The sequence below is a fragment of the Acomys russatus genome, chromosome 13, assembly GCF_903995435.1.
Source record: "Acomys russatus chromosome 13, mAcoRus1.1, whole genome shotgun sequence".
In the NCBI taxonomy this organism is placed as follows: Eukaryota; Metazoa; Chordata; class Mammalia; order Rodentia; family Muridae; genus Acomys; species Acomys russatus.
Genome location: NC_067149.1, coordinates 64,477,196 through 64,490,007, shown reverse-complemented (window position 1 = coordinate 64,490,007; position 12,812 = coordinate 64,477,196). Strand labels below are relative to the sequence as shown.

Below are 12,812 nucleotides of genomic sequence, written 5' to 3'. Positions count from 1 at the left end.
TGTTCTGAAATTTAATGCCAGATATACATGTGCAGCCTAATGATACAGATCTCTCTCTCTCTCTCTCTCTCTCTCTCTCTCTCTCTCTCTCTCTCTCTGTGTGTGTGTGTGTGCGTGTGTATGTATGTATACATGTGTAGGTCACAGGACAACTCTATGGAGTTATTCCTCTTCTCCCACCTTCATGTGAGTTTCAGACGTTGAACTCAGGTCATTAGGCTTGTGCAGCCAGTACTTTACCTGCTGAGTCATTTGGCTGGCCCTGCCATGGGATTTTATGATGATGGGAGTGACTGCTGTGGAAACATGTCTTTACTGACTCTGGATGCCATGTTTTCAGGAAAGCAGGATTCAGTAATCTGCAGATGCTCCCATTGTACTCAGCTAGCTCCTCAGAGTGAGTGTTCCCTGTGTCCACACAGATATGAATATGAAACAACGATTTCACCTGCAATCAACTTGTCCTCGGATAGCTTCTTGTGTGTGGAAAACAGAACTCAGACCGTAAAGCCGACGCAAGACCCAGCAGGTTGATCAGTGCTTCTCATTGCTTTTTGCTCAGAGACTTGGCCACAGAATACTCTTTTATGAAGGGCTTTGACTATGACACAGGGTTTAGTAGGAAGACAAATAAGCAAAATGTATTTTGTCCTTCAGTGAAGTGAGTTATCTAATAACCTAGCATACTCTCCTTCCTGAGTTTGAATGTTCTTAATGAGACTCTGTTGTTTCTTAAAACATAAATTTAGTCTTATAGAGAAAAGTGATGTAGGCAGGTGGGCTGAGGGACACGAGATGATCTCTGTGGTTGGTCTGGTTTTGTTTCCTGTTGCTAGAATAAAACACTGACCTGAGAAATGTATACTAAACATTTTGAATTATCTGTCAGCAACACTGTCAAAATGTTGTTTTCTCTTATTTTAACACAGACTGTGTGAAAGAAATCAAATCATTAATGTGGATATATGTAATGGTAGGAAATGTCATACGTGGAATGGGTGAAACTTCCATCATGCCTTTGGGTATTTCCTACATAGAAGATTTTGCCAAATCAGAAAACTCCCCCTTCTACATTGGTGAGTATGAAAATCATCCTTGATACTTGATACCCTATGAGCATATAGAGAGGGAGGTAATCCCCTCAGTCACAGTCATAGGGGAGGCGAGTAAGGGGAAAATAGGAAGAAGGGAGGAATGGGAGGATACAACAGATGGGATAACAATTTAGATGTAATATGAATAAATTAATAAAATGTATTTTAAAAAAAGAAAAGAAGATCATCCTTAAAAGGGTAGAAACCAATTATTGATTTGGATGCTTTGTGATTTTCAGAGGGTGAGCAGAGTGCTGCAACATTGTTGGTCATAAGACTGCTCAATGGGAGAATTTAGTAGAAGCCTAGGCAAGGCCCTTCATCAAGCTGCTTCTCACTGTTGGAGAGTCCTTTGGTGCCACCACATTATCTCAAAATCCTTTAAATGTTCCACAATATTTCCTGGAAATGTTCCTTAGATTCAATTTTTTTCTTTTTTTCTCTTTTCTTTTTTTTTTTGCTGCTGTTAGGTTCTCATTCTTTTATCTCTAAGTTTTTATGACTTTAATATTAGCCATTTTGTTCTCTCTGTCTCCCCCCTCTCTTTGTGTGTGTGTGTGTGTGTGTGTGTGTGTGTGTGTGTGTGTGTGTGTGCGTGTGTATGTGTGTGTGTGTTTGTGCACATGTGCACTTGCATGTCAATGTGATAGTCAAAATTCAGCTTTTACAAGTTGGGCTGTGGATTGAACTGTGGCCTGTGGTCCTTGGGCCAGGTTTGGTGGGCAGGTGCCTTTACCTGATGAAGCTTCTGGCTGCCCCTGTAGTGTTTTTCATGTTCTCATAAACATTCTTAGTAAGTAAACCTTACCAAACCCTGGGATAATCATTTCTTCTCTGTCATAGTCACCATAGCAGCTTACTTATCAGACCATCTCTTCTCTGTTTAGAGCTCTACAGCCTGCATCTCTATGATGTCACTTGTAAGGTTTCCTTCCCTATAGCCACCCTGCCCAGACATATTTCTTCACTGTTTTAATAAATATCTGTGCTTATTCTTCTGTTGTATTCTTTGAAATTTTCATAAAAATCTGCCAATTTTTTTTAGGCAAGAGGCAATTTAGTTCCATCTTCTTGTGTTGTCTCCTAAATACTGTGAGTTTATTGTGAATAATTTCCTTTATGTTCTTGAATAAGTCTGCCTGTACTTGATTATAAATGCATTACTGTATTTAGCAGTGTTTTTGGATCTGTGGCTTGCAACCCTCTGGGGGTCAGGTGACCATTTCACAAGGCTTTGCCTAAGAGCATCTTAAACCACAGATATTCACCTTATGGTTCATTACATTAGCAACTTTACAGTTACTAAGTAGCAACAACAAAACCTTTATGATTGAGTGTTACCACAACATGGGTCCAAAGCATTAGGAAAATTGGGAAGTGCTGACACGAGGAATATTTTTCAATTAAAGTAGACTTAAAAATAAAGTATTACTGCCTATCATAATGTTCTACTTGTAGGTTTCTAGAACCCTCTGGATCCTTCTACTTTGCTATTCTCCCATGCTTCTCTCATTTAGAGTCCCAATAGGATGTCCTCCTCTCTGTCCCAGTTTCCTGGTAAGTCCTGCTCAAACTAAGGCACCAGCCAAGGACAATACAGGTGGTAAACTTTAAACCCCTACCCAGATCTAGCCAATGGTCAGAACATTCTCCACAGTTGAGTGGAGAGTGGGATATGACTTTCTCACGTACTCTGGTGCCTCACATTTGACCATGTCCCCTGGAGGGGGAGACCTGGTGGCACTCAGAGGAAGGACAGCAGGTTGCCAAGAAGAGACTTGATACCCTATGAGCATATACAGGGGGAGGTAATCCCTCTCAGGAACAGTCATAAGGGAGGGGAATAATGGGAAAATGGGAGGGAGGGAAGAATGGGAGGATACAAGGGATAGGATAACCATTGAGATGTAACAAGAATAAATTAATAAAAAAATTTTTTAAATGAAGACAGCAAAGAAATAAAAATAAAGTATTACTATTGCTTTATAGTACAGTTTGAGATCAGGTATGGAGATTCCTCTAGAGCACCTTTTATTGTACAAGATTGTTTTAGCTATTCTGGGTTTTTTGTTTTTCCATATGAAGTTCAGAATTGAACTTTCAATGTCTTTAAAAAATTGTGTAGGTATTTTGATAGGGATTGCATTGAATCTGTAGATTGCTTTTGTTAGGATGGCCATTTTTACTATGTTAATTCTCCCGATCCATGAGCAAGGAAGATCATTCCATCTTCTCAGGTCATCTTCAATCTCTTTCTTCAGAGTTTTGAAATTTTTTTCAAACAAGTCCTTCACTTGCTTAGTTAGAGTAACTCCTAAATATTTTATATTGCTTGTGGCTAATGTGAAGGGTGTGGTTTTCCTAATTTCTTCCTCTGCAAGCTTGTCATTAGAAACCTACAAGTAGAACATTATGATAGGCAGATTTGGGCCCAGGGGTCCCTCTCAAACTGAGGCACCAGCCAAGGACAATACAGGCGGTAAACTTTAAACCCCTACCCAGATCTAGCCAATGGTCAGAACATTCTCCACAGCTGAGTGGAGAGTGGGATATGACATTCTCACGTACTCTGGTGCCTCACATTTGACCATGTCCCCTGGAGGGGGAGATCTGGTAGCACTCAGAGGAAGGACAGCAGGTTACCAAGAAGAGACTTGATACCCTATGAGCATATACAGGGGGAAGTAATCCCCCTCAGAAACAGTCATAGGGGAGGGGAATAAGGGGAAAATGGGAGGGAGGGAAGAATGGGAGGATACAAGGGATGGGATAACCATTGAGATGTAACAAGAATAAATTAATAAAAAAAATATTATGGTGGGTGGTGGTGGTGCATGCCTTTAATCCCAGCACTCAGGAGGCAGAGGCAGGCAGATTGATATGCGTTCGAGGCCGGGCTGGTCTACAAAGTTAGTCCTGGCTATACAGAGAAACCTTGTCTCAAAAGACAAACAAACAAACAAGCAAACAAATAAATAAATAAATAAAATAAAGCATTACTTAAAAATACCAAAAACAAAAACAAAACTACTCCCATCCTCCACCCCACCCCAACACACAAAGAGTGTAAGAAAACACAGGAACAGACTTAGAACTAATCAAGATTAATTAAACTAAAAAATTATTTTGTCCTCTTTTGAGATGTTTCAGTTTGGCAATATTCTTTTTTAGTGTTAATCTAGTCATTCTCCTTAGATTCCTTTACAGTAATCTAAGGGAAAAAATTGCAAGCACTTTTCTAACATAAGCTGTTAGTATACAGATCTCTTCATCAAAACTCTAGAGACAAATTATATACATAAGTCTATAAAAATATACAATAGCTATTAATATGAAAAGATAGATTTCATGTAGCTGGACCCTTGGCTACTTTATTGGGTTCTTTTTCCAACCTCTCTATATCAGCCCCTTCCCCTTCCTTCCAGTCTCCAGACACTTGGTAGGAGAGAAAGGTTAGAGGGGAAATGGGGCATCCTTATCATAGGCTTTTACATGCTGATTAAGGGCTTGAGGTCTTTGGGGCAAGTCTGATACTGTTCAGGATGTCTGCAACCAGCAACCTACAATCCAGCCAACAGCAAGCATGAAGCAGCTACAAAAGGAGTAGCAGCTGCTCCCTCTTTTGGGCCTTTGGCATTTATATACCCTCAGAAAAGTCCCCAGAATTCCAAACCCAAACTATCTGCGGCTGCCAGAGCATAAGACAAACACAGTCCCATAACACAACCAGAGTTGTTAAAGAAACTCTCACTACATTTTATGTATGTGCTTAGTACCCAATTAACTTAGTTTTCTAAATGAAAATCCATATAATCAGATAATATTATATATGTGCATGTATTCATAATCAAATAAATATAAATAAATAAGAAATAAAGAATATAGTTTCACATATCACTCTGTAGCTGAAGATATATAGAAGCCAAATATAAAAATAAGAGTTATCTATGCTAGATAGTAAGTAAAAATCAAGAGAAATGAGGTTGGTTCAGGAAGACATATAAGTACTGAGAATCCACAGGTCCACACACTGGGGGATTCTTGTACTTAATGGCTAGAGTGAAAAGAGGAAAAGTAAAACAAAGAGGATCCATGTGAAGAAAAGATGTCATGGAGGCTGGACATCTTGTAGGAATCATTGTGTAGAAGGCATCAAATAGCTGGGAGTGTTTGAGAAAACAGGAAAGATAGAAGTGTTGGGTTGGGTATTGAAAAGCCAGGCACACAGGAGGACTAATCCATAGAAACACAGAGAAAGAGAAAAGGACAAAATTTAAAGTGGAGACAAGGAAGGAAGTTGAAGTTGTTCATACCTGAGTTTTCTGTTGGTAGAGATGGCTCAGGAGAGATTCTAAACTGCAGCTCAGTTGGGAGATGCTGGAGACGGTTTCAAAGAAGCCAGGTGTGGTTGGAAAGGACCCGGACAGTGTAAATAATTAGTGTGAGGAAGGATACCAGGATAACATCAAAGAGAGGTGCTGTAAGGAGGACACATTCTTTTGTGGAAGTAAGTTTAAAGAGCGGAGCTTTGATAAGGATGCAATACAGGACATTCACTGTAACGCACACTCATTTAGAAACTGTGTTAGTTAAATAAAACTTTGGAGACAAATGGGGCTCACTTGGAGAAAAGAGGGTCATTTGTCTTACAATTGCATCGTAACAGGAAGTCACAGTGGCAGAAGCTTGAAACAGCTGGTCCCACCTACAAGAACAGAGAGAATGAGTGTATGCATGCTATGTCTTTGCTTGCATAGTTGTGGTCATGATTTTCTCCATTCATACACAGTTCAGAACTCTCTGCCTAGGGAATAGTGTTGCCCCAAATGGGCTCAGTCTTCTAACATCATTTAACACAATAAAGATAATCTCCTACTGACATGTCCACAGGTGAACCCAATGTAGACCATATTTCTTTAAGAGTCTCCTCCCAGGTAATTCTAAGCTATGCATAATTGACAACTAAAGCTAACCCATCACAGAGACACTAGAAACGTGGCTATGGAAGCATCAGAGGACCTTGCTCACATCATGGCTTTGATGGTACTACCTGTCACTGCCTTTGCCTTTATCTCAGCATAAAAGAGAATTTGGAAGGTGGCTTTAAGTAATGAAGCTTCTCTGTTAAAGTTCTTTCACTTCAATACATACCTGAGATAGTGGTTTATAAAGAGAAAGGATTTGCTTGGCTCACAGCTTTGGAGGTTTAACTGTATGTCCTTGGACTGTAGAGTTTGGCAACCTGTCACAAGGAAGCTAATTGTGGTGTCAATTAAGACCACTCATATCATTACAGGGAAGCTAATATAATGAGCAAGGGAATAAAATTCTACTCTAGATGACATAAGGACTCACCACCATGTCCTGCATTGAAGGGTTCCATCAGGCTCTAGTGGTGACCACTCTCCCTCCCCCTCCCCCCTGCCCTGGGAAACAAGTCTATAACAGCTAAGGTTCTGGGGAACATTCTATAATGAAACAATTAGAGCTTCTTTCCCAACGTTTATAAAAAAAATCCAATGTACATGTAACATGCACACATATATGTAACATATATTGATATCTATATCTATACATATGTTACAATATACCAAGCTTAATTTCTTTATATGTTGAATAAATTAAAATATCTCAGATAGTGTGGTGTGTAGCTCATTGAAAGATTACTTGCCTGGACTATTGGATTTGATACCCCTCTCTGGAAAAGGAGGAAAAGAAATCTAAGATAAAAAATAACTCAATCTCAAGGCTTTATTTGTACAAGCAAATTCTTTGTGTGTTCATATAAATTTTTGTATTTGTTTACTTCCAGGGATTTTAGAAACAGGAAAAATTATGGGCCTTTTAATTGGACTTTTGTTGGCATACTTCTGTGCAAACATTTATGTAGACACTGGATTTGTGAATACAGGTAACAAAATGCATTTTATTTATACAGTCCAATCCCTAGAGTGTGGGAGAATGGTCAGAAATGCTGTACCGGTGGCTCTTCTGATCCTTGGTTATATGTACATCACTTACCAATATAAGGGGAGCAGAGATAAGGATAAAATGTCACCTTCAGGTTCAAATCCATCATTCTCCCACCATATTTCAGCCGTGCATTTGGTTTACAAAGTTTGCATACATAGGTTTTTCAATGAGTCATATTGGATAACAAAAAAGTTTATAAAGGTTTCACATGACAAATAGAAATACTCATTTGCTTCTAAAAACATATCTACTATATGCTTCTAGATAAAATTAATTTCTAAAATAGATATACAAAATTGATAGATATACAAAGATATACAAAGACTGATTGGCTAACATGCATTTTTCTCATTTTATCATATTATCTCTCTCTCTCTCTCTCTCTCTCTCTCTCTCTCTCTCTCTGTGTGTGTGTGTGTGTGTGTGTGTGTGTCCTCATGAGGTCAGAGGAGGTCAGATCTCCTGATATCAGAATTACAGGAAGTACGGAGTTTCCATGTGTGTTCTTTGACTAGAACTCAGGACATATTCAAAAGCAACAGTATCTCTTAGCCTCTGAACTCTCTACAGCCCTCTTCCTCACCTCCTGTAATGTTTTGAGACAGAGTAAATCAGGTTAAAGCTAGTATGTTTCAAGTCTTGTTTCTGTCTTTTTGAAACATAGCTTTAACTATTATGGCACAAGTACTCCAGAACCCTTTCTTATTACTAAACTTTAATTTCACCTAGTTGATGAGCCTCAGGTACTTTTTATGCAGGTCTGAATTAGCCCAGTGGAGTGGCAGATGCCAGTAATCCAAGGCTTCAGGAAGAAGAGGCAAAAGATCATAAGTTCAAGGTCCAAAGAACAAATGACATACAAAGTTTATGCTCAGATGGAATATGAAGCTTTAAAACTTTCTACAGCTTACACAGGAAAGAATGATGCAAGCTCATACAGTATCTCTATTTCTTTACAGACGACCTGACCATAACTCCCGCTGACACACGCTGGGTTGGTGCCTGGTGGATGGGCTTTCTGATCTGTGCAGGAGTGAACATCCTCACCAGCGTCCCCTTCTTCTTTTTTCCCAAAACACTCCCCAAGGAAGGACCAGAGGATAATGTGGATGAGACTAAAACTGGCAGAGAAGAGAAGCACAGAGAAAGAGCCAAGGAGGAAAAACACGGAATCACTAAAGGCAAACAGGAAAACTTTAAACTCTATTTGGTTTAGCTGGTCTGTGGTTAGTGGGCACTTGTCACACTGTGCTGAGTTAAGGTAGCTTGTCACTAATCGTCCCTGATCAGCTGTGATAAACTTCTTCCACAGTTATCACTTGGGAACAACTGACATGATAGGGAACCTGATTTACCTTACATTAGGCTTTATGAAAAATTCAAGTTAATCTGAGTACTCTGTGAGCAACTTTATTTACCCATCTATTTGAAAATCTCATTTAATAGAAAATGTTAGTCTCATTAAAAAACATGAATAACCAGAAATCCAAGATGAAGATAAAGATAAATATCTGTTTGATAAGAAAAATGTAAATTTAGCTGTGAGCATTCTTAAGTCAAGGCTGAGCAAGAAATCATGACAGGTGACAAGTGCTCTACATTTGAAAGTGTGTGATAGTTTACAGAATTGGTCCCTTAGAACAGACTGTTTTAAACAAGCAGGAATGTCATTAACCTATGATGCACAGTGGAGATGGTTCTGTGAGAAACTAGGATGGGACAGAGGAGTATCTTGACACAGACTGCTGGAGGGAGCACTTTATTGAGGATATTGCTATTTGCTCCACCACTCATACCCTCCCAGATCTATATGCACGAAATAGTCACAAATCTGCCCTGAACACTACAGATCATGGCTGAGTGGCAAGTCATGCTGGGAGCCAGTGCAGGGGACTTAACATTCTTAGAATCATGGTCATTTTAGCGATTCTCCTTAAAGGGCCAGTACTGACTGCTCTGTGAGATTTTGTCATCTGCCAGATCAACATGATTTCAAAGATAGGAAAGAGCTGAGCAGAGAAGACATACAGAAAGTAACTGAGCACTGTGGAGACTCATTTAGAAGGACAGGGAAGTCAACAAACAAGACTGAGTTCAAAAGCACACAAGAGTTCTGACAGCAACCATCTCACTCATAAAGATGGATTTTACCACTAAATTCCATTTATTAAATTAAATTGTTCTGCTTCTACTTCTAGATAATTTATTCTTGATACTTTTCCCCCAACGAAATTCTAGGCTATTTATTAAGGATGGTATAAAATTAGATTCAAAGCAAAATTAGTTTCAGCCAAATCATCTTCTGTAAGATCTAATTCTTCTAGAGACCAGATCCAACCCTGACTCTCTGCTTCTTAAACAGCTTGAATCTCAGCTGCTACTTCTCCTTCTCCTTCTTCTTCCTCTCCTCCTCCTCCTTCTACTTCCTTCTTGTTTTTTTAATTTTTTATTGTTTGAAGACAGGGCTTCTCTGTTTGGCCTAGGCTGTCCTGGACTGGCTTTGCAGACAAGGCTGGCCTCAAAGTCACAGAGATCAGCATGCCTCTGCCTCCCTGAGGGCTAGAATTAAAAGGCATGTGCCACCAAGCTCTGCTGATTCTCAGCTACTTAAAGAGGGAAAAAAATTCATTAAGTCACTTTGAAGGTGCTTGGTATACACCAAATGAGTCAGCATTTTTTACAGTGAGACCGTTATGTTGAAATGTTTAAATATATCACTAGGTGCTTGTAATGCACAATCATGCTGTGAGGTGCTTGTGAGATGCTGATGCCGTCTGGGCTGCAGCATGATTCCTGGAGCCTTCCTAAGCTCTTAACTTATCCATTCTTGCATTAAAGATGGTAGTGTCAGACTATGAACTCAAACGTCATTAAGCTGGTTCTCTGCAGATTATAAATTACAAACGTCATCAAAGCTGGCTCTCTACAGATTATAGATTACAAACTACTCATCCTCTAGAGAATGCAGAACAGCAATAGAAGAAAAGGAGAGAAAAAGAAGGAGTGTGGCCACACACTTGACTCCATATCCTTCTCATTATGCTTGTCATTGGGCTCTGGCTCTTATATAGCCTATTGTGCCAGTAACTTCCTGAAGGGAGCTAAACGATGACATAGAAATTTAACCCCAAGAGGATAAAGATTTATAAATATATTTGTGTCACAGCACTGCATCTGTGAGAAGATTTTAAGAGAAGACAGGACACAAAATGCAAGGTCAAGTTAGCTTGGTGGTCTCTACACTCTCGTTTCAGATTTCTTGCCATTCATGAAGAGCTTGTTTTGCAACCGGATTTATATACTTTTCATCCTTATAAGTGTGCTCCAGTTCAATGCATTTAGTAACTCACTTATCTTCCTGCCTAAATACCTGGAACATCAATATGGAAAATCCACTGCAGAGGCAGTCTTCCTCATAGGTATGGGCTTTCATTATTTCTTCAGTACCGCTTCCCTGTACCACAAAGATATATAAACAATAAGAAGATGTGACTAAGGTACTACAGTGGAATTGAAATCTGTTAGGATATTCTTGTAGATTTCTTCTTCCCAGTCTCCAGGGAAATCAAGAAAAGAACGGGAAACGAAAAAGCCTGAAATATGCTCTAGTTCTCTCTCCAGTCAGAATGGAAATCATCACACCTATGGCAGGCTTAGGGGAAGCTCATACCAGTCAGTTTTCACACACCAATGTGTTACTTCAAAGAGGGATGTAGAGTCAACTCCCTGGGACTCTGTGTCTCACTCCCAGATTTTACCTCTGGGCTTCCGTTCTTGCTCTCCTTATTCCTCCTTAGTCAGTTGCTCGGTCCCTGGTGGTCTGAGGAGTCTGTGCAGCCACAGTCTGCTTTTCTTGTTGGCGCACTAGACTCAGGTATCATAAGTAACTTGGATTTTTCTTGGGTTCATTTTGCTCCTGAAAACTGAGGACCACAGGCTGTTGGCATCCACCTTACCCAGAGTTCTCTGAAAGTCCAAATCCCAGTCCTCACCCTGAGCCGTGTAATATTAAGTGCCAAGGTGTGGAGCTGCAGAGGATGGTCACTATGTTCCAAGCCTGGTCTGTACTATGATTCCAACCCAGCCAGGGTTTTCTCTTCCTGTGTCTTTCCTTTTTCTCCTTTGATATTGGCTTGGAAAGATTGTCGTGGGGGAAGAATGCTGGCCAATAGACAATGCACAAAGTGTTGTACACTTGATAAGCATGGAGTCAGAAATGACCTTTAAAATCATCTGGAGCTGAGTCAAATACCCACTAAACAGAGTCAAACAACTACATAAAATATCTAATATTGTGTGTGTGTGTGCACACGTGTTTGTGTGTGTATGTGCTGCCTATAAAGTCTTTATAGCCTGCCATAAATTATTAAAGAAATACTAACTACATTTTTAAGCTGACCTCATGGGACATTTGGAAGCCTCTTTTTATGTAATATGTGAGTAGAGTTAGGATTACTGTATATTACAACTAAATAGCTTCTTAAGTAAGATGTATTGGACAAATTTATAATATTTATTTTTATGCTTTCTTTTATAATATTATGCTACCTACATGCTTAGGTCTTCATACATTACCTCCAGTATGCATTGGATATTTACTTGGTGGCTTCATTATGAAAAAGTTCAAGATCACTGTCAAGAAAGCTGCGTACATAGCGTTCTGCCTGTCCCTGGCTGAGTACCTTCTATCTCTCTGCAACTTTCTGATAACCTGTGATAATTTCCCTGTCGCTGGCCTAACTGCCTCGCATGATGGGTATGTTGTTTCCTAATGAAAACCATACTATTTTCACGACCGCTAGTCCAAGAGTTCCATGTGATCAGGTCATTTTATTGCAACCTAATGGCGGTGATCCATGGTTCCATCTAACTTCCTCCCACCCACCTGTCCTGTCACAGCCCATTCAAGTGACGTGCTTATTAAACAGGTGTGGGAACTACCAGCGAGTAAGTGTAGGATTCCACATGCGTATGCGTGGTTGCCATGGTGATACCCTAGTCCGCTTTAAAGTGTAATAAAGGAAGATAACATAGGGCTTTCGGTCTAGATTATCTATGTATTTTATACTCCCGTCAACAGATAACTTTAAAAGTTTACTACACAGGCCAGCAGGCCTTCATAAGTTTCACGATCAGCTAAAGTTTAGCATAAATGAATCGAATACATGGTAAATCAACTTAAGTATAAATTTATATATGTCACTGGTGTACTTATATCTCATATACTCTGTAGTGTTAGATTTCACATTTAAATTGCTGTCTGGTCATATTCTGTATTAACATAGGAAATGTAAAACTTATATTAGAGCAGAGCTATATAAGCACTCACCTGTTAAAATGGAATTAAACATACCCTTGGGTGTTCCTTTCAAAGGGTTGGGGAGAGGACTCAGGGGTAAAGTGTTTGCTGAGAAGGCAGGAGGTCCTGAGTTCAGATACCTGGAACCTGTGTAAATTCGACCTGGTAGGGTATATGCAAGCCCAGTGTTTCTACTGTGAACCGAGCTGCACAGGGTGGAAACCCTGACATTTCAAGGGACTGCTAATCTGTCATTTGCAGCAGCAAACAGTAGGGGATTCTCTCTCCAACAAGGTCGAAGGTTATATTCTGACCCTCCACATGTGTGCTATTGTACAAGTGTGCCTATACACACACGCACACACAGAGACACAGACACACACACAAACACACACACACACACATTAAAGAGAGAGAGAACAGAGACAGAGAGACAAACTGAGAGA

The 12,812-nt window shown here is 39.8% G+C and overlaps 1 protein-coding gene across 1 annotated transcript in view; it reads left to right on the top strand.

The window, feature by feature from the left end:
• The window catches only part of LOC127197584 (solute carrier organic anion transporter family member 1A5-like), a 39,185-nt gene that overhangs the window by 9,660 nt on the left and 16,713 nt on the right, over positions 1-12,812 (top strand). Inside the window, exons 3-8 of the mRNA XM_051155531.1 lie at positions 423-529; positions 930-1,076; positions 6,907-7,005; positions 8,027-8,248; positions 10,322-10,486; positions 11,628-11,823. Of these exons, the coding sequence (XP_051011488.1) occupies positions 423-529; positions 930-1,076; positions 6,907-7,005; positions 8,027-8,248; positions 10,322-10,486; positions 11,628-11,823 (936 nt within the window). The remainder of the gene's footprint in view (positions 1-422; positions 530-929; positions 1,077-6,906; positions 7,006-8,026; positions 8,249-10,321; positions 10,487-11,627; positions 11,824-12,812) is intronic.